This window comes from Palaemon carinicauda, chromosome 33, assembly GCF_036898095.1.
Source record: "Palaemon carinicauda isolate YSFRI2023 chromosome 33, ASM3689809v2, whole genome shotgun sequence".
NCBI classification, from domain to species: Eukaryota; Metazoa; Arthropoda; class Malacostraca; order Decapoda; family Palaemonidae; genus Palaemon; species Palaemon carinicauda.
The window spans coordinates 13,315,184-13,333,306 of record NC_090757.1 but is presented as its reverse complement, the minus strand read 5'-3'; the positions used below and the strand labels follow the sequence as shown (position 1 = coordinate 13,333,306).

The window sequence follows — 18,123 nt, the reverse complement described above, 5'->3', positions numbered from 1 at the left end:
TTATATCAGCCTGTTCAACATAAAAAAAAAACCTTTGCTGCAATCCTTATTGTCCTCATTATTATTATTATTATTATTATTATTATTATTATTATTATTATTATTATTATTATTATTATTATTGTTGCTGTTTTCGATTAATGTTTATAATTTCCTCGTTATTTATAGGTCTTTCTACCTGGAAGTCGATATCGCACAAATATGTCAGCCTCAGAAAAAGCCAATTTCGCCGCAGTGGACTACGTCGTCTTCTGTGGCTCGCTGATATTATCACTCAGCATTGGTAAGAGTACTAGCAATGTTATCTCTCTCTCTCTCTCTCTCTCTCTCTCTCTCTCTCTCTCTCTCTGAAAACTTAGTTTTCCTTATATAAGCCTTCTGTTACGTTTAAACTTGATAATCCGAAGTAGTCTCATGAGAATAAATTGTCTTCCAGATTTGTCAGAGTAACGGGAAATTTCAGGTTTATCTAATTACCGATAATTCTTCCAGGTTTGTCTGTTTGCCGATAATTCTTCCAGGTTTGTCTGATTGCCGATAATTCTTTCAGGTTTGTCTGATTGCCGATAATTCTTCCAGGTTCGTCTGATTGACGATAATTCTTCCAGGTTCGTCTGATTGACGATAATTCTTCCAGGTTTGTCTGATTGCCGATAATTCTTCCAGGTTTGTCTGATTGACGATAATTCTTTCAGGTTTGTCTGATTGCCAATAATTCTTCCAGGTTCCTCTGATTGCCGATAATTCTTATAGTACAGCGGCATAGCAGACCAATTGTTCAAATTGGTCTAAAAGCACCAAAATTGGCACACATGTAGATTAATATATTCTAAACATTTTTGGATATGGAGACATTCAAGATTAGCCCTTAGGAAGATATGGCGGCCATTGTTCAAAATGGCCGCCATTTAACATTAGCGTCATTACATAGACTTCATTATGTGTCGTTAGTTTGGTGCTAGATGGGCCAAAATTCCCTTTTTTTACATCTGAATTAACATCAATAAATGTTTAACAGATATTTAGATGAATCTTCTCAAAAATGGCCCCCAAACTGGCCGCCATTTTGTGGAAAAAGTGGACATTTGATGAAGATTTCAATACTCAGTGACATAATACCTCTAATAACCAGTACCTGATTTCAGGAACACACTTTAATTGCTCAAGTTGCTTTTTTATTTCAAATTGCTGGCAAAATTGCTAGTCAAAATAATACACAGAGTACGGGAAGTTTACAGTATGGTCAGATTGTAGTTATATAGTCGACCAAAAGCCCAGTCTCTAGGCACAGTACTTGTGTAATCCTGCAGTACATACATGTAATACAATAACGTAGATTTTGCCACACTATGTTAATTATGATTCCGAACTTTTCAAATCTGGTCACCAGAATTATGAATGTCTACAGATCATAATGTTGGTTAGCAAGTTTTCTGTCCCAATCTACTGGCATTCGCCTTCACAGAAACATAGACCAGTGCATTGCAGTGAAGCGTTCTTGCACTTGCAGCGGTTTTTGCAGCCTTTCTTGCATCCGCAAGACACCAGCTCATAGCAGGCCTTGGATGCCTCAGGGAGTGTGGTCCAGAGTGGTGTGTAGAGCCCATCATCACTCCGATGCCAGCCCCAGTCTGTTGGTGGAGGGAGCACGGGCGTTGGTACCAATGCCTGGCCCCAGACATGACCACCCTGAAGGGCAGATCTCTTCACATGCTGCTCCAGAGCAGCGTAGGTTGGCGGGATGTTCTGAACAGAGTTCGTCTTTGCAAAGAGCTGCTTTCTCGCCTTGTTGACGTCCTTGCATTTGCTTGTGCGGTCATACAGGAGTATGACAAACCTCTCGATGACATGCATTGTATCCTCTTGGATGCTTGTGGGTGCATTTGCCAGACTCAGCAGGGCATCAGTGAGTTCTGGCAGCGTGTTCCATGTTGCCCAGGCAGATTTCTTCCCATGTCCGACGAAGGCTGACACAGTATCACACCCTGTGATGGCATGAAACATTGGAAGAGCACATGCCTTCTCTGGACCAAGGGAGGAAGCTATTTCATGGGCTGCAATGTAGCGGTAGTTCTTGCCTGTCCCAAAGGCTACCCAGAGTTCGTCTCCAGCTGGTAGTTTCTGGACTACCATCACTGCTAGGACCACGACGTCACTGTCTACTGTTCGAACCTGTATCTGGTGGTGATCATGTTGTGCAGCATGTGCTACATGTAGCATCATGCGGGTGTCTGCCTCTTCTTGGTTGCATGGTGCGAGTGAGTTGACATCCTCTTGCTGTGGAACACAGATCACCTGCTCCCCATCAGTGACGACCAGTTCCTTGCCTTCTTCTTGAAAGGACTCTGCAAGCATGGTGGAGAGGTAGCTGAAGAGCTCCACTTTGTTGCTATCAACTCGCAGGAAACTTTGCCAATTTCCTGGTATGACTGCTGAGTCGACAACACGCCGACGTACTCCCTTTCCACGCTGTTCTCTGGTTGATGCCTTCAGGGAATCTGCTCTGTAGCTGTCCCACACAAGGTCAAGACGTAGGACTCTGTCATATGAGATGCTTAGGCCCAGAGAGAAGAGCTTGTCCACAAGTCCTCTCTTGCGTGTTTCAGCATACAGCATCAGCCCAACATAGGTTGGAAGAGGAGTTTCTTGAGACGTACTGTGTCTGACAGCTGGAGGCTCCTGTGTCTTGGTTGCTCCCTGCTTCCGACTTTGCTTGACACTGTTGAACTTGAGAAGCTGCGCAATGGAAAGAGCTGCTTGTGTTGAAGAGGAATGGCTTTGATTCTTGATGGTGGGGCCATCCAGCACCATATTTACCATTGCAACTAGTACGTTTGACACAGAGTCCTCCTGACAGCCGCCCGGGAATGATCCACGGAATTGGTAAGTGTCTTCAAACATATATCGACGAACTATCTGTGCAGCACGCGCAAGGTGAACTGCCTCAGTGTCACAGTCTTGCTCGCAGGCTTTGCCTAGCGCTTCACCAATGTCTTCATCAAACGCTAGTAAAACATCTCGGCCTTTGCTGTGGGATCTCAGGCCTGGTATCTGGGCTAACAGGCGCTCTTTCAGCCTTGTGCTATTAACTTTCTGGCACAAAACAACCCCGAGCTGTTCCATTCTTGTTGTGTATAGCTTTACAAGTTCTGCGAGTCTGAAGACTGGGGTGGTGCCCTCTTCTAGGTGGGTTTCCTCGATATACAGGACCAGTTCAGCCAGTACGATTCTTGACATTACACCTTCATGGTCAGTTTTCTGCTCGGCTTTTACAGTGGTCTTTGCACGATAGTAAAGAGCCAACAAACACTTGGAATGGTACTTGGCCTCCAGAGCCACCATATCACCCATGCTGAGCCTGGCTATGAGTTCATTGTCCCCAACTTGCGCTGCACACTTCCGTACGCGTGTGTCCACCTGGAAGGTTGTTACTTCATGTAGGGTCTCTGTGCCAGACTTTCCACAGAAAAAGCAGGAGGTGCCGCTGGTAGTGGCTTCTGAAGAGTGTGTTCTGGCGCGCTTGGCCTGGACATTGTCAGTACTATCAAATGCTGAGCTGCTTGCGATGCGTCTCTTCTCTGCTCTTCGTAGCATTGTGTTATTGTATTTGAGCATACATGTTTTATGCCACTTGGCCTGGTGGGCAACCATTGTCGCCTCAACACCTTGTCCTTCATCTAGTCTCTGTAACTGAACAGTTCTTGGCAGTTCTCCGAGTTCATCAAATTTGACCAAGTTTGCAGCCATTGTCGTGTATCCACTCCCAGGGTCTCGGCGTTTAGACAGTACTGGGCAGACAAGTGACTCTGTTGTCTCCTCTTGACATACAAAACACAGCTTCCAGTTTGTCTCAGGAGGTGTTGTGGGAGTACGTTGCTCAAAAGTATCGACCAGTTGGAACTTCTTTGCCATGGCTGCAGTCTGGAACAACGCGTCTCTGATGTCAGGTGGTGCTGCTGCTGCCTCACCTGCAAAGACACAAAACACCACCATGTTACCACAAGTTACTACTACAAGCACCATGACTATCAACACTATACTATTACTGCAGCCGCCGTCACTGCCACCAACGCTGCCGCTGCAAAGTAAAATTCATTTTCTTGTGAAATGGTAGCCAAATTATTTGGTAAGCACAGAAGTATGTGTAATTGTACAATACTTATCACCTCTAGCACACTTATCACCTTTAGCATCCACAAAAAGACAAATTATGGTACATATTCAATGACGCTAACGGTAAATAGCGGCCATTTTGAAAAATGGCCGCCAAATGTGCTACGGGGAGAATCTTGAATGCCTCCATATCCAAAATTGTTCAGAATGTATTAATCCACATGTGTGCCAATTTTGGTGCTTTTAGAACAATTTGAACAATTGGTTTCATATTTCTTACTATGCCGCTGGGCTATTACAGGTTCGTCTGATTGACGATAATTCTTCCAGGTTTGTCTGATTGCCGATAATTCTTCCAGGTTCCTCTGATTGCCGATAATTCTTACAGGTTTGTCTGATTGACGATAATTCTTCCAGGTTTGTCTGATTGCCGATAATTCTTCCAGGTTCCTCTGATTGCCGATAATTCTTACAGGTTCGTCTGATTGACGATAATTCTTCCAGGTTTGTCTGATTGCCGATAATTCTTCCAGGTTCCTCGGATTGCCGATAATTCTTCCAGGTTCCTCTGTTTGCCAATAATTCTTACAGGTTCGTCTGATTGACGATAATTCTTCCAGGTTTGTCTGATTGACGATAATTCTTCCAGGTTCCTCGGATTGCCGATAATTCTTCCAGGTTTGTCTGATTGACGATAATTCTTCCAGGTTCGTCTGATTGACAATAATTCTTCCAGGTTTGTCTGATTGACGATAATTCTTCCAGGTTTGTCTGATTGACGATAATTCTTCCAGGTTTGTCTGATTGCTGATAATTCTTCCAGGTTTGTCTAATTGCCGATAATTCTTTCAGGTTCGTCTGATTGACGATAATTCTTCCAGGTTCGTCTGATTGACGATAATTCTTCCAGGTTCCTTGGATTGCCGATAATTCTTACAGGTTCGTATGATTGACGATAACTCTTTCAGGTTCGTCTGATTGACGATAATTCTTCCAGGTTCCTTGGATTGCCGATAATTCTTACAGGTTCGTATGATTGACGATAATTCTTCCAGGTTCGTCTGATTGCCGATAATTCTTCCAGGTTTGTCTGATTGACGATAATTCTTCCAGGTTTGTCTGATTGACGATAATTCTTCCAGGTTTGTCTGATTGCTGATAATTCTTCCAGGTTTGTCTAATTGCCGATAATTCTTTCAGGTTCGTCTGATTGACGATAATTCTTCCAGGTTTGTCTGATTGACAATAATTCTTCCAGGTTCGTCTGATTGACGATAATTCTTCCAGGTTCGTCTGATTGCCGATAATTCTTCCAGGTTTGTCTGATTGACGATAATTCTTTCAGGTTTGTCTGATTGCCGATAATTCTTCCAGGTTTGTCTGATTGACGATAATTCTACCAGGTTTGTCTGATTGACGATAATTCTTCCAGGTTCGTCTGATTGCCGATAATTCTTCCAGGTTCGTCTGATTGCCGATAATTCTTCCAGGATCGTCTGATTTCCGATAATTCTTCCAGGTTTGTCTGATTGACGATAATTCTTTCAGGTTTGTCTGATTGCCGATAATTCTTCCAGGTTCGTCTGATTGACGATAATTCTTCCAGGTTTGTCTGATTGCCGATAATTCTTCCAGGTTCCTCTGATTGCCGATAATTCTTCCAGGTTCGTCTGATTGACGATAATTCTTCCAGGTTTGTCTGATTGACGATAATTCTTCCAGGTTCCTCTGATTGCCGATAATTCTTACAGGTTCGTCTGTTTGACGATAATTCTTCCAGGTTTGTCTGATTGACGATAATTCTTACAGGTTTGTCTGATTGCCGATAATTCTTTCAGGTTCGTCTGATTTCCGATAATTCTTACAGGTTCGTCTGATTGACGATAATTCTTCCAGGTGCGTCTGATTGCCGATAATTCTTCCAGGTTCCTCTGATTGCTGATAATTCTTCCAGGTTTGTCTGATTGACGATAATTCTTCCAGGTTCGTCTGATTGACGATAATTCTTACACGTTTGTCTGATTGCCGATAATTCTTCCAGGTTCGTCTGATTGCCGATAATTCTTCCAGGTTTGTCTGATTGACGATAATTCTTCCAGGTTTGTCTGATTGCCGATAATTCTTTCAGGTTCGTCTGATTGACGATAATTCTTCCAGGTTCGTCTGATTGACGATAATTCTTCCAGGTTTGTCTGATTGACGATAATTCTTTCAGGTTTGTCTGATTGCCGATAATTCTTCCAGGTTCGTCTGATTGACGATAATTCTTCCAGGTTTGTCTGATTGACGATAATTCTTCCAGGTTCGTCTGATTGCCGATAATTCTTACAGGTTTGTCTGATTGCCGATAATTCTTCCAGGTTTGTCTGATTGACGATAATTCTTCCAGGTTCGTCTGATTGACGATAATTCTTCCAGATGTGTCTGATTGCCGATAATTCTTCCAGGTTTGTCTGATTGACGATAATTCTTCCAGGTTCGTCTGATTGACGATAATTCTTCCAGATGTGTCTGATTGCCGATAATTCTTCCAGGCTCCTCTGATTGCCGATAATTCTTCCAGGTTCGTCTGATTGTCGATAATTCTTCCAGGTTCGTCTGATTGACGATAATTCTTCCAGGCTTGTCTGATTGCCGATAATTCTTCCAGGTTCCTCTGATTGTCGATAATTCTTCCAGGTTTGTCTGATTGACGATAATTCTTCCAGGTTTGTCTGATTGCCGATAATTCTTCCAGGTTCCTCTGATTGCCGATAATTCTTCCAGGTTCGTCTGATTGACGATAATTCTTCCAGGTTTGTCTGATTGACGATAATTCTTCCAGGTTCCTCTGATTGCCGATAATTCTTACAGGTTCGTCTGATTGCCGATAATTCTTCCAGGTTCCTCTGATTGCCGATAATTCTTCCAGGTTCGTCTGATTGACGATAATTCTTCCAGGTGCGTCTGATTGCCGATAATTCTTCCAGGTTCCTCTGATTGCCGATAATTCTTCCAGGTTCGTCTGATTGACGATAATTCTTCCAGGTGCGTCTGATTGCCGATAATTCTTCCAGGTTCCTCTGATTGCCGATAATTCTTCCATGTTCGTCTGATTGACGATAATTCTTCCAGGTGCGTCTGATTGCCGATAATTCTTCCAGGTTCCTCTGATTGCCGATAATTCTTCCAGGTTCGTCTGATTTCCGATAATTCTTCCAGGTTCGTCTGATTGCCGATAATTCTTCCAGGTTCGTCTGATTGCCGATAATTCTTCCAGGTTCGTCTGATTTCCGATAATTCTTCCAGGTTCGTCTGATTGCCGATAATTCTTCCAGGTTCGTCTGATTGCCGATAATTCTTCCAGGTTCGTCTGATTGCCGATAATTCTTCCAGGTTTGTCTGATTGCCGATAATTCTTCCAGGTTCGTCTGATTGCCGATAATTCTTCCAGGTTCGTCTGATTGCCGATAATTCTTCCAGGTTCGTCTGATTGCCGATAATTCTTCCAGGTTCGTCTGATTTCCGATAATTCTTCCAGGTTCGTCTGATTGCCGATAATTCTTCCAGGTTCGTCTGTTTGCCCATAATTCTTCCAGGTTTTGTCTGATTGCCGATAAATCTTCCAGGTTCGTCTTCAAGGTGTCTGGTTTCAGTTCCAGTTTCATCAGAATACATGCTCACCCCAAACGTCAGCTGCCATGCTAATTCCAGGTGAACACGTTACCACTGTAATTTTTCTTCTATTAGCGTGTTTTTTCCTAGCGAGGATAAATATCATTTTTGTTTAATGACCCTGAATCTTTCCTGGTTTATTAGATTATGGATAATTTCAGGTCTGTACCAGTGGTGGAAGAGCCGAGGGTTGGACAGCAAAGACTTCCTGATGGGAGGCGGGAAGATGTCTCCTATCCCTGTGGCCATTTCCCTCTTTGCTGGAATGGTCTCAGCCGTATCCATCCTAGGTAAGGTCTTTGCTGGAATGGTCTCAGCCGTATCCATCCAAAGTAAGGTCTTTGCTGGAATGGTCTCAGCCGTATCCATCCTAGGTAAGGTCTTTGCTGGAATGGTCTCAGCCGTATCCATCCAAAGTAAGGTCTTTGCTGGAATGGTCTCAGCCGTATCCATCCTACGTAAGGTCTTTGCTGGAATGGTCTTAGCCGTATCCATCCTAGGTAAGGTCGTTAATCATCATCATCATCATCGTCATCATCATCATCATCATCGTCATCATCTACTCCCACGCCTATTGACATAAATGGCCTCAGTTAGATTTTGCCAGTCACGTCTATACTGAGCTTTTAAATCAGTTCTTCTCCATTCATCATCTCCTACTTCACGCTTCATCGTCCTCAGCCATATAGGTCTGGGTCTTCCAACTTTTCTAGCGTCTATTGGAGCAGAGTTAAAAATAGGTGAACTAATAATGATAGTCGTTAATAATGTTAGCAATAACTTTATAAATAGATAAACAAAAAATTGAAATGCGATAAATGGGTAATTTTTTTAATACTTAATGTCATCATCATCGTCATCTCCACCCACGCAAAGGGCCTCGGTTAGATTTCCCCAGTCGTCTCTTTCTTGAGCTTTTAAATCAATACTTCTCATTTCATGATCTCCTACTTCACGCTTCATAGTCCTCAGCCATCTAGGCCTGGGTGTTCCAATTCTTCTAATGCCTTGTGGAACCCAGTGTAAAGTTTTTTGAACTAATAATGATAGCCGTTAAGAATATTAGCAATAACTATATTAATACATATAAATTAATGCAAGAGAAGCGGGTATTTTTTTTCTAATACTTAATGTACAAAGAGATAGATATTTGCGGGTAATAACATAATTTTCATTGCGTTATTTAAACTAATGCAAGTTTCTAAGTGTAGGGATCGGTGTAGATACAAACTTGCAGAGCGAGAATGTACTATAGTCCATTTCTTTTATCGAGGCAGATTTGCACAGACTCGCAGCGGTGCCATTTTAGCTCGGAAAAGTTTCCTGATCGCTGATTGGTTAGAATTATCTCGTCCAACCAATCAGCGATCAGGAAACTTTTCCGAGCTAAAAGGGCACCGCTGCGAGTCGGTGTAAATCTGCATCGCTAAAAGAAATGGACTATAGTGAACTCTGCCATGTTGAAGAACACAGAAATTATTTGGTTCAACAAGCTCAGATTTACAGATACTAAAGCTGGCTCCCATTTCTGTATGTTAAAGAAGTTCCTCAACTTACAAAATCAATTGGTTCCAAGAAGCTTTTAGTAAGTCAAATTGTTTGTAAGTTGATTTTTTTTTTTACTAGGGTAGGCCTAACCTGAACCCAAAGCATATGATTTCCAGTTACAAAATTCAACAAATAGTCGGTTTTTTTATGAGATAGATATCAGGCTATTACATACATACATATACCAAAGGCCCTTCCCCCAATTTTGGGGGGTAGCCGACATCAACAAGAAACAAAACAAAAAAGGGGACCTCTACTCTCTACGTTCCTCCAGCCTAACCAGGGACTCAGCTGAATTCAGCTGGTACTGCTAGGGTGCCACAGCCCAACCTCCCACATTTCCACCACAGATGAAGCTTCATACTGCTAAGTCTCCTACTGCTGCTACCTCCGCGGTCATCTAAGGCACCGGAGGAAGCAGCAGGGCCTACCGGAACTGCGTCACAATCGCTCGCCATTCATTCCTATTTCTAGCACGCTCTCTTGCCTCTCTCACATCTATCCTCCTATCACCCAGAGCTTTCTTCACACCATCCATCCACCCAAACCTTGGCCTTCCTCTTGTACTTCTCCCATCAACTCTTGCATTCATCACCTTCTTTAGCAGACAGCCATTTTCCATTCTCTCAACATGGCCAAACCACCTCAACACATTCATATCCACTCTAGCCGCTAACTCATTTCTTACACCCGTTCTCACCCTCACCACTTCGTTCCTAACCCTATCTACTCGAGATACACCAGCCATACTCCTCAGACACTTCATCTCAAACACATTTAATTTCTGTCTCTCCATCACTTTCATTCCCCACAACTCCGATCCATACATCACAGTTGGTACAATCACTTTCTCATATAGAACTCTCTTTATATTCATGCCCAACCCTCTATTTTTTACTACTCCCTTAACTGCCCCCAACACTTTGCAACCTTCATTGACTCTCTGACGTACATCTGCTTCCACTCCACCATTTGCTGCAACAACAGACCCCAAGTACTTAAACTGATCCACCTCCTCAAGTAACTCTCCATTCAACATGACATTCAACCTTGCACCACCTTCCCTTCTCGTACATCTCATAACCTTACTCTTACCCACATTAACTCTCAACTTCCTTCTTTCACACACCCTTCCAAATTCTGTCACTAGTCGGTCAAGCTTCTCTTCTGTGTCTGCTACCAGTACTGTATCATCCGCAAACAACAACTGATTTACCTCCCATTCATGATCATTCTCGCCTACCAGTTTTAATCCTCGTCCAAGCACTCGAGCATTCACCTCTCTCACCACTCCATCAACATACAAGTTAAACAACCACGGCGACATCACACATCCCTGTCTCAGCCCCACTCTCACCGGAAACCAATCGCTCACTTCATTTCCTATTCTAACACATGCTTTGCTACCTTTGTAGAAACTTTTCACTGCTTGCAACAACCTTCCACCAACTCCATATAACCTCATCACATTCCACATTGCTTCCCTATCAACTCTATCATATGCTTTCTCCAGATCCATAAACGCAACATACACCTCCTTACCTTTTGCTAAATATTTCTCGCATATCTGCCTAACTGTAAAAATCTGATTCATACAACCCCTACCTCTTCTAAAACCACCCTGTACTTCCAAGATTGCATTCTCTGTTTTATCCTTAATCCTATTAATCAGTACTCTACCATACACTTTTCCAACTACACTCAACAAACTAATACCTCTTGAATTACAACACTCATGCATATCTCCCTTACCCTTATATAGTGGTACAATACATGCACAGACCCAATCTACTGGTACCATTGACAACACAAAACACACATTAAACAATCTCACCAACCATTCAAGTACAGTCACACCCCCTTCCTTCAACATCTCAGCTTTCACACCATCCATACCAGATGCTTTTCCTACTCTCGTTTCATCTAGTGCTCTCCTCACTTCCTCTATTGTAATCTCTCTCTCATTCTCATCTCCCATCACTGGCACCTCAACACCTGGAACAGCAATTATATCTGCCTCCCTATTATCCTCAACATTCAGCAAACTTTCAAAATATTCCGCCCACCTTTTCCTTGCCTCCTCTCCTTTTAACAACCTTCCATTTCCATCTTTCACTGTCTGTTCAATTCTTGCGCCAGCCTTCCTTACTCTCTTCACTTCTTTCCAAAACTTCTTCTTATTCTCTTCATATGACTGACCCAGTCCCTGACCCCACATCAGGTCAGCTGCCCTCTTTGCCTCACGTACCTTGCGCTTTACTTCCACCTTTTTCTCTCTATATTTTTCATACTTTTCTATACTATTACTCTGAGGCCATTCTTCAAAAGCCCTCTTTTTCTCTTCCACTTTTACCTTCACTCCTTCATTCCACCATTCTCTGCCCTTCCTCATGCTGCCTCCAACAACCTTCTTGCCACATACATCACTTGCAATCCCAACAAAATTTTCTTTTGCTAACTTCCACTCCTCCTCTAAATTACCAGTTTCTCTTACTCTCACCTCGTCATATGCCATTTTCAACCTTTCCTGATATTTACTTTTTACCCCCGGTTTTATTAGCTCTTCAACCCTCACTACCTCCCTTTTACATCCACCTATTCTATTCCCCCACTCTTTTGCTACAACTAAATTTCCTTCCACCAAAAAATGATCAGACATACCGTTAGCCATACCCCTAAACACGTGCACGTCTTTCAATCTTCCAAACATTCTTTTAGTTATCAACACATAATCCATTAATGCCCTTTCTACTACTCTTCCATTTGCCACTCTTACCCATGTATACTTATTTTTATCTTTCTTTTTAAAAAAGCTAGCACTTATTACCATCTCTTGTTCAACACACATATCTACCAGTCTCTCACCACTCTCATTTTCACCTGGTAAGCCATACTTCCCAATGACACCTTCTACCTCTCCAGCGCCCACTCTAGCTTTTAAGTCACCCATAACAACTACATAATTCCTTCTACCCAGTCCTTCTACACACCTAGTTAATTCATTCCAGAACTCATTCCGCTCTTCTTCACTTTTCTCACTACCTGGCCCATACGCACTGACAAACGCCCAACATTCCCTACCCAACCTAACCCTTACCCACATTAACCTAGATGATATCTCCTTCCATTCCACTACTTTACCTGTCATCCATTCACTCAGCAATAAAGCCATACCCTCTCTCGCTCTTCCCCTTTCAATCCCAGACACTCTACCAGACATTTCACCAAACATCACTTCACCCTTTCCTTTCATCTTTGTCTCACACAAGGCCAATACATCCATCCTTCTACTTCTAAACATACTTCCAATCTCACATCTTTTACTCTCTATCGTACTACATCCACGCACATTCAAACACCCCAAAACTAGAGTGCGGGGAGCAGTCACTCTCCCCCCAGCTCCATCTATTTGTTGCTGTCTCGCAGGATTTTTTATACAGGAGAGGGGGTTCCCAGCCCCCTCGTCTTGTCCCTTTTAGTCGCCTCTTACGACACGCAGGGATAACGTTGGCGCTATTCTAATTGTTTTATGCCCCCGCGGCCACAGGGGGCCATAAATGTTATTTTGCTTAATGTATTGAATGATATTATATTGTTTTTATTACAGTATTCCTTTATTTAATCTTATTTTCAGTTGGATGTGTTCGTATCTAGGAATATTTATAAGTCGAGTGTTCGTATCTCGGAATGTTTATAAGTCGAGTGTCCGTATCTCGGAATGTTTATAAGTCGAGTGTCCGTATCTCGGAATGCTTATAAGTCGAGTGTTCGTATCTCGGAATGCTTATAAGGCGAGTGTTCGTATCTCTGAATGTTTATAAAGTCGAGTGTTCGTATCTCGGAATGTTTATAAAGTCGAGTGTTTGTATCTCGGAATGTTTATAAGTCGAGTGTTCGTATCTCAGAATGTTTATAAGTCGAGTGTTCATATCTCGGAATGTTTTATAAGTCGAGTGTTCGTATCTCGGAATGTTTATAAGTCGAGTGTTCGTATCTCGAAATGTTTATAAGTCGAGTGTTCATATCTCAAAATGTTTATTATAAGTCGAGTGTTCGTATCTCAAAATGTTTATAAGTCGAGTGTTCGTATCTCAGAATGTTTATAAGTCGAGTGTTCGTATCTCAGAATGTTTATAAGTCGAATATTCGTATCTCGGAAGGTTTATAAGTCGGATGTTAAGTGGAGGGATCTGTATAAGTACATGTGAAGCAAATGCAAGGAAAAACACAAGAGTAATCAGCATTCCCAGAAAAAACGAAGATATTTTTCTATGATCAAAGATACATACATACATAAAAAAAAAACTTATTTTTAAACAAAACAGAGACGCAGACAATGCCGTGTTTGTGAACATCAAAGACAAAGTAAAAAAGGGGAATATATTTTTTTCCAAAAAGAAAATTTGTCACACAACAATGTATGTTAAATGCTTCTTGTATTCTGGTGATTTTGAATTAAACCGCTTAAAATATCCTACTTTGAAGAGAAAAAATTATTGGAGAACTTTTTGAAATATCAAGGATAAAACCCAGAAAAAAATGCCATTTTTTTTTTATCAAAACACAAACGCAGATAACAGCATGTATGTCAAACGAGATATAAATGTTTCTTGTATTCTGGTGATTTTATATATATATTTTTTCTTTTATTAGGAAATAAACGTTTGCAATCTTAAAATTTATAACATATATACATCATAGTATATATACTGTATTTAACATATACTGTATTTACAATTGCAATTTTTACTATTCATTTAAATATGTTTTAAGAAAAAATTATATTGACTCGTGAATACTTTTTCTACCAGACATTTTATATACTATTTTATTTACATTAAACCCCGTTTAATGTTTATATTTGTTTTCTAAGGTAACCCCGCTGAAATGTACTACTATGGCTCACAATTATGGATGAACTGCTTGGGCACTATCATTGGAACTATTATGGCGAGCGTCTTGATAGTTCCCGTCATCTACCCGCTGAATCTCGTAAGCTTATTTGAGGTATGGGATTGTCATCTTCTCATTTATTTACAATAAATATCTTCATTCAGTGTCAATGACCTTAGAGGGCAGGATGCCAGAAAACCTCAAATCATTCAATTATTGCTGTTAGATTTGTGGTGGCCTATTGGAAACGTCCCTACCTGGAGACCCACTCAACTTCGATAGTTTCTTGTAGTGTCTGCAACCTCACCATCCTTATGAGCTAAAGATGAGGATTTTGGGGGTCCTGTAAGTCTATCTGCTGAGTCATCAGCAGCCATTGGCTGGCCCTCCTTAGTCCTAGCCTGGGTGAAGAGGAGGTTTGGTCGCTGATCATATTTTTGGGATCAAGCCATGCCATCCTGATGGAAGGTTCCTTCAGTAGCTTCCTAGGGTATATTCAACTACAGTGGATATTCCCAGAGAATTAAACTAAAGGTTATCACAGAATTCTAACTTCTGGTGTGAGTACCCTAAAGGTTTCCCTCTAGGATATCGTATATCAACAGGGGACGCATGTATTTAACACGCCACATAGCTATCTGCACCCCATATAGAGTTAACGCTTCGATATGGAAAGGTGGCTGAGTAACTGAGGAGGCGTTCCAAAGTTACTCTCATCCATGGCTACTTTTGGTACTCGAGACGTAAACAAACGGGCGCCATTGCTAAATGATGTCACGTCCGTCCTCATCCTTTCGCCTGTAGCTTCTACGCTAAGTCGGATTTTTCCCAAGTGACTCTTTTATCTGCTTACATCGCCGTAATGTCGCAGCCTTCAGCCTCGCCTTCTTCTGGAAAGGAGGAGTATATGAAGTGTGAAAGCAACTTCTGTGGAGTGAAGTGCCCGGACTTCTACGGACCCACGCCCCCTGCGCCGCCAAGAAAGGCGACCTTAAATTTTGGGACCTGCAGAACTGTTCAGTCTGCAAGAGTCTTCTTGACGAGGCGTTCAATGATCCCCCTACCACGGAGGTAAGGGACATCGCTAGAGAGAAGCTACACAAATGGGTGCGTGGCTTCCAAAAGAACGTCACTGGACCGTATCTTCCCAATGAAGACTTGAGGGTTTTGCTTTTTCCAAAAGCATCCAAGGACTCGGTGGTCCCTCGAGAACAAATTCCCACCGTCCAGATTGTGGTCGAACCCGACATCGTCATGGTATAGTCCATGCGTGAGTGCCATCTTGATTCCGACAACGTGGAACGTATGTCGGAGGTGTCCGAAGAGAGGGAGAAGAACCTCTTGGGCGAGGAGCTCGACTATGAGGAAGATCAGGTGGAATACCCTGACTCGGAGAACGAGGTCGCTCCTGCTCCCCCAGCAACTCCTGCACCGTCCGAGGAACCTGTTCCTTCGACTTCTGCCACCCCGGACCCTCTTCCATCGGCCACTCAAGAGGTCTTCAGAATGCTTGAAGCCCTCATGGACAAGAAGCTGTGCGAGACCCAGGAACAATTCCGGACGACTCTTGTCGGCTTCAAACAACCGAAGAAGATTTCGGTTAAGGACCTCCCCACCTGCTTGGAAGCTAACCCTTGGAGATACGCTGAGCATATGCCAATCACTACTGGCAAGATCTACATTAGTGAAAGGGTTGGCTCTATTTTGTTGGAAGAAGTGGAGTTCTTCCCGAATTTCGAGGCTTATCCGGACTGTTACGTCCGGCTCAGGTCCGAAGCAGCCTCAAAAGAAGAGACCAAACCGAAGGAAGTGATTGTGTTCGATCTCGCGAAGGCCCATGCTATGCTAGCTCAGGCAGTGAAGAGCCGGGGTTTCACAAACTCCAAGATGCCAGCGCTGAGTAAGAAGCATCCAACCTTCGTTGCTCCAGCTACTGCGACCTTCCCCTTCATTGAAAAGGCCTTCCAAGCGGTCATGAAGGCTGTGGAGGAAGGGAAGCCTCGCCCTGCACTGGAGGAGTGCAGACAATTCTCCATTACTCTTCCTCCCGATGATAGGCACTGGAAAGACATCCAGTCGACCTTCACAGTAGGAAAACTAGAACCTGATGTGGCCGGTCGTCAATTCAACGAGGACCTCCCATGGCTGAACGATCATCTCCTTCGCAGGGAACAGGATACGAAGGAGAGACTCGCCGCTTCGCTGTCCCATCAGGTACAGCTAGAACTCATGGCCGGGGACACCAGAGTCCCGGACTTTTACATGGTCCTTGCTAAGTCGCACCTGGCGACCGTGACCAAGGACCTATACAGTTTCGCTAGGGCTCGTAGAGCCTGTAGGGAATTCGTATTCGCCAGTGCAACAGTGAAACATGAACCCCGGAGAATGATTTCCTCCAATATCTGGGGCAAACATCTCTTCCCGTCTACCTTGGTGAAAGAGATAGTGGACAAAGCTGCTACGGAGAACAGGAACCTTCTCCATAAGTGGGGCATGTCCCGAAAGAGGAAGTCCTCTCAGGACGATGGCCCTCAGCCTAAGAGGAAATCCTTGAAACCCAGACCCCAGCAATGTCAGCCGAGACGACAGTTTCCGGGTTCCGCTACTCCCCAAGTGGCTACGCAGCCACAACAGACCTTTCTACTGGTCCCCCAGCCGGTGGTGTCACAGTCACCGGTCTTCACCCCTGCCTATGAGCAACACTCGACTACCTTTCGTCCCAGAGGTAGGGGCTCAGGCAGAGGCTCCGGCAGAGATTCTTCTCGCCGTCCTTCCAGAGGCAGAGGAAGAAGGGGAGCTTGCGGCCGAGGTGGCAAACCCTCGGGACACCAGAAGCAATGAAGTGCTTCCGGTGGGAGGAAGACTCCGCCAATTCCAGGATCGTTGGACCTTCGATCCCTGGGCACACAGCATCGTCAAGAAAGGACTGGGCTGGAGCTGGATTCAATCACCCCCATCCTTCCAGCAATTCTTCCAACAGTCAACCCCCCTCCTGGAAGAATATGTCCTGGAACTCTTGAACAAGAAGGTGATCAGGAGGGTAAAGTCAACCAGGTTCCAAGGGAGACTATTTTGTGTTCCCAAGAAAGACTCAGACAAACTCAGAGTCATTCTAGACTTGTCCCCCCTCAACAAGTTCATTGCGAACAACAAATTCAAGATGCTGACTCTGCAACAAATAAGGAACCTTCTGCCTCACAGGGCCTACACGGTCTCCATAGACCTGGTGGATGCCTACTGGCACATTCCAATGAATCACTACGCTTCCTCCTACTTAGGATTTCGACTCCAAAGGAAAAGTTATGCCTTCAGGGCCATGCCCTTCGGGCTCAACGTGGCTCCACGGATCTTCACCAAGCTGGCAGACGCAATCGTCCAACAGTTACGTCTTCAGGGCGTCCAAGTGATGGCTTACCTAGACGATTGGCTAGTCTGATCTACATCGCCCTAAGATTGTCTGAGTGCCTGCAACAAAGTCACCCAGTTCCTAGAGCATCTGGGCTTCAAGATAAACGCAGAAAAATCTCGCCTCTCTCCAGCTCAGAAGTTCCAATGGTTGGAAATCCATTGGGACGTTCAGTCACACCGCCTTTCCATTCCACAGAAGAAAAGGAAGGAAATAGCAGGGTCTGTCAGAAGGCTTCTAAAATCCAAACGGATCTCAAGACGACAACAGGAACAAGTTCTCGGCTCTCTACAGTTTGCCTCTGTGACAAACCCAGTGCTTTGCGCACAGCTAAAGGATGCAGCGGGAGTCTGGAGACGATTCGCATCCATCGCTCGAAGAGACCTCAAGAGACGGCTTTCGAACAGACTTCGCTTACTTTTAAAGCCGTGGTCAGAAGCAAAGGCCCTGAAAAGGTCCATCCCTCTTCAACACCCGCCTCCATCGATCAACATCCACACGGACGCTTC

General features: G+C 43.6%; 1 protein-coding gene across 3 annotated transcripts in view; it reads left to right on the top strand.

Annotated features, from left to right (window-relative positions):
- LOC137625859 (sodium-coupled monocarboxylate transporter 1-like) overlaps positions 1–18,123 on the top strand; it is a 36,721-nt gene that overhangs the window by 2,249 nt on the left and 16,349 nt on the right. For all 3 annotated transcript variants that reach the window (XM_068356778.1, XM_068356777.1, XM_068356776.1), the window contains exons 2-4: positions 169–283; positions 7,929–8,057; positions 14,189–14,322. In XM_068356778.1, coding sequence (XP_068212879.1) covers positions 202–283; positions 7,929–8,057; positions 14,189–14,322 — 345 coding nt within the window. In that variant the 5' untranslated portion in view covers positions 169–201. The remainder of the gene's footprint in view (positions 1–168; positions 284–7,928; positions 8,058–14,188; positions 14,323–18,123) is intronic.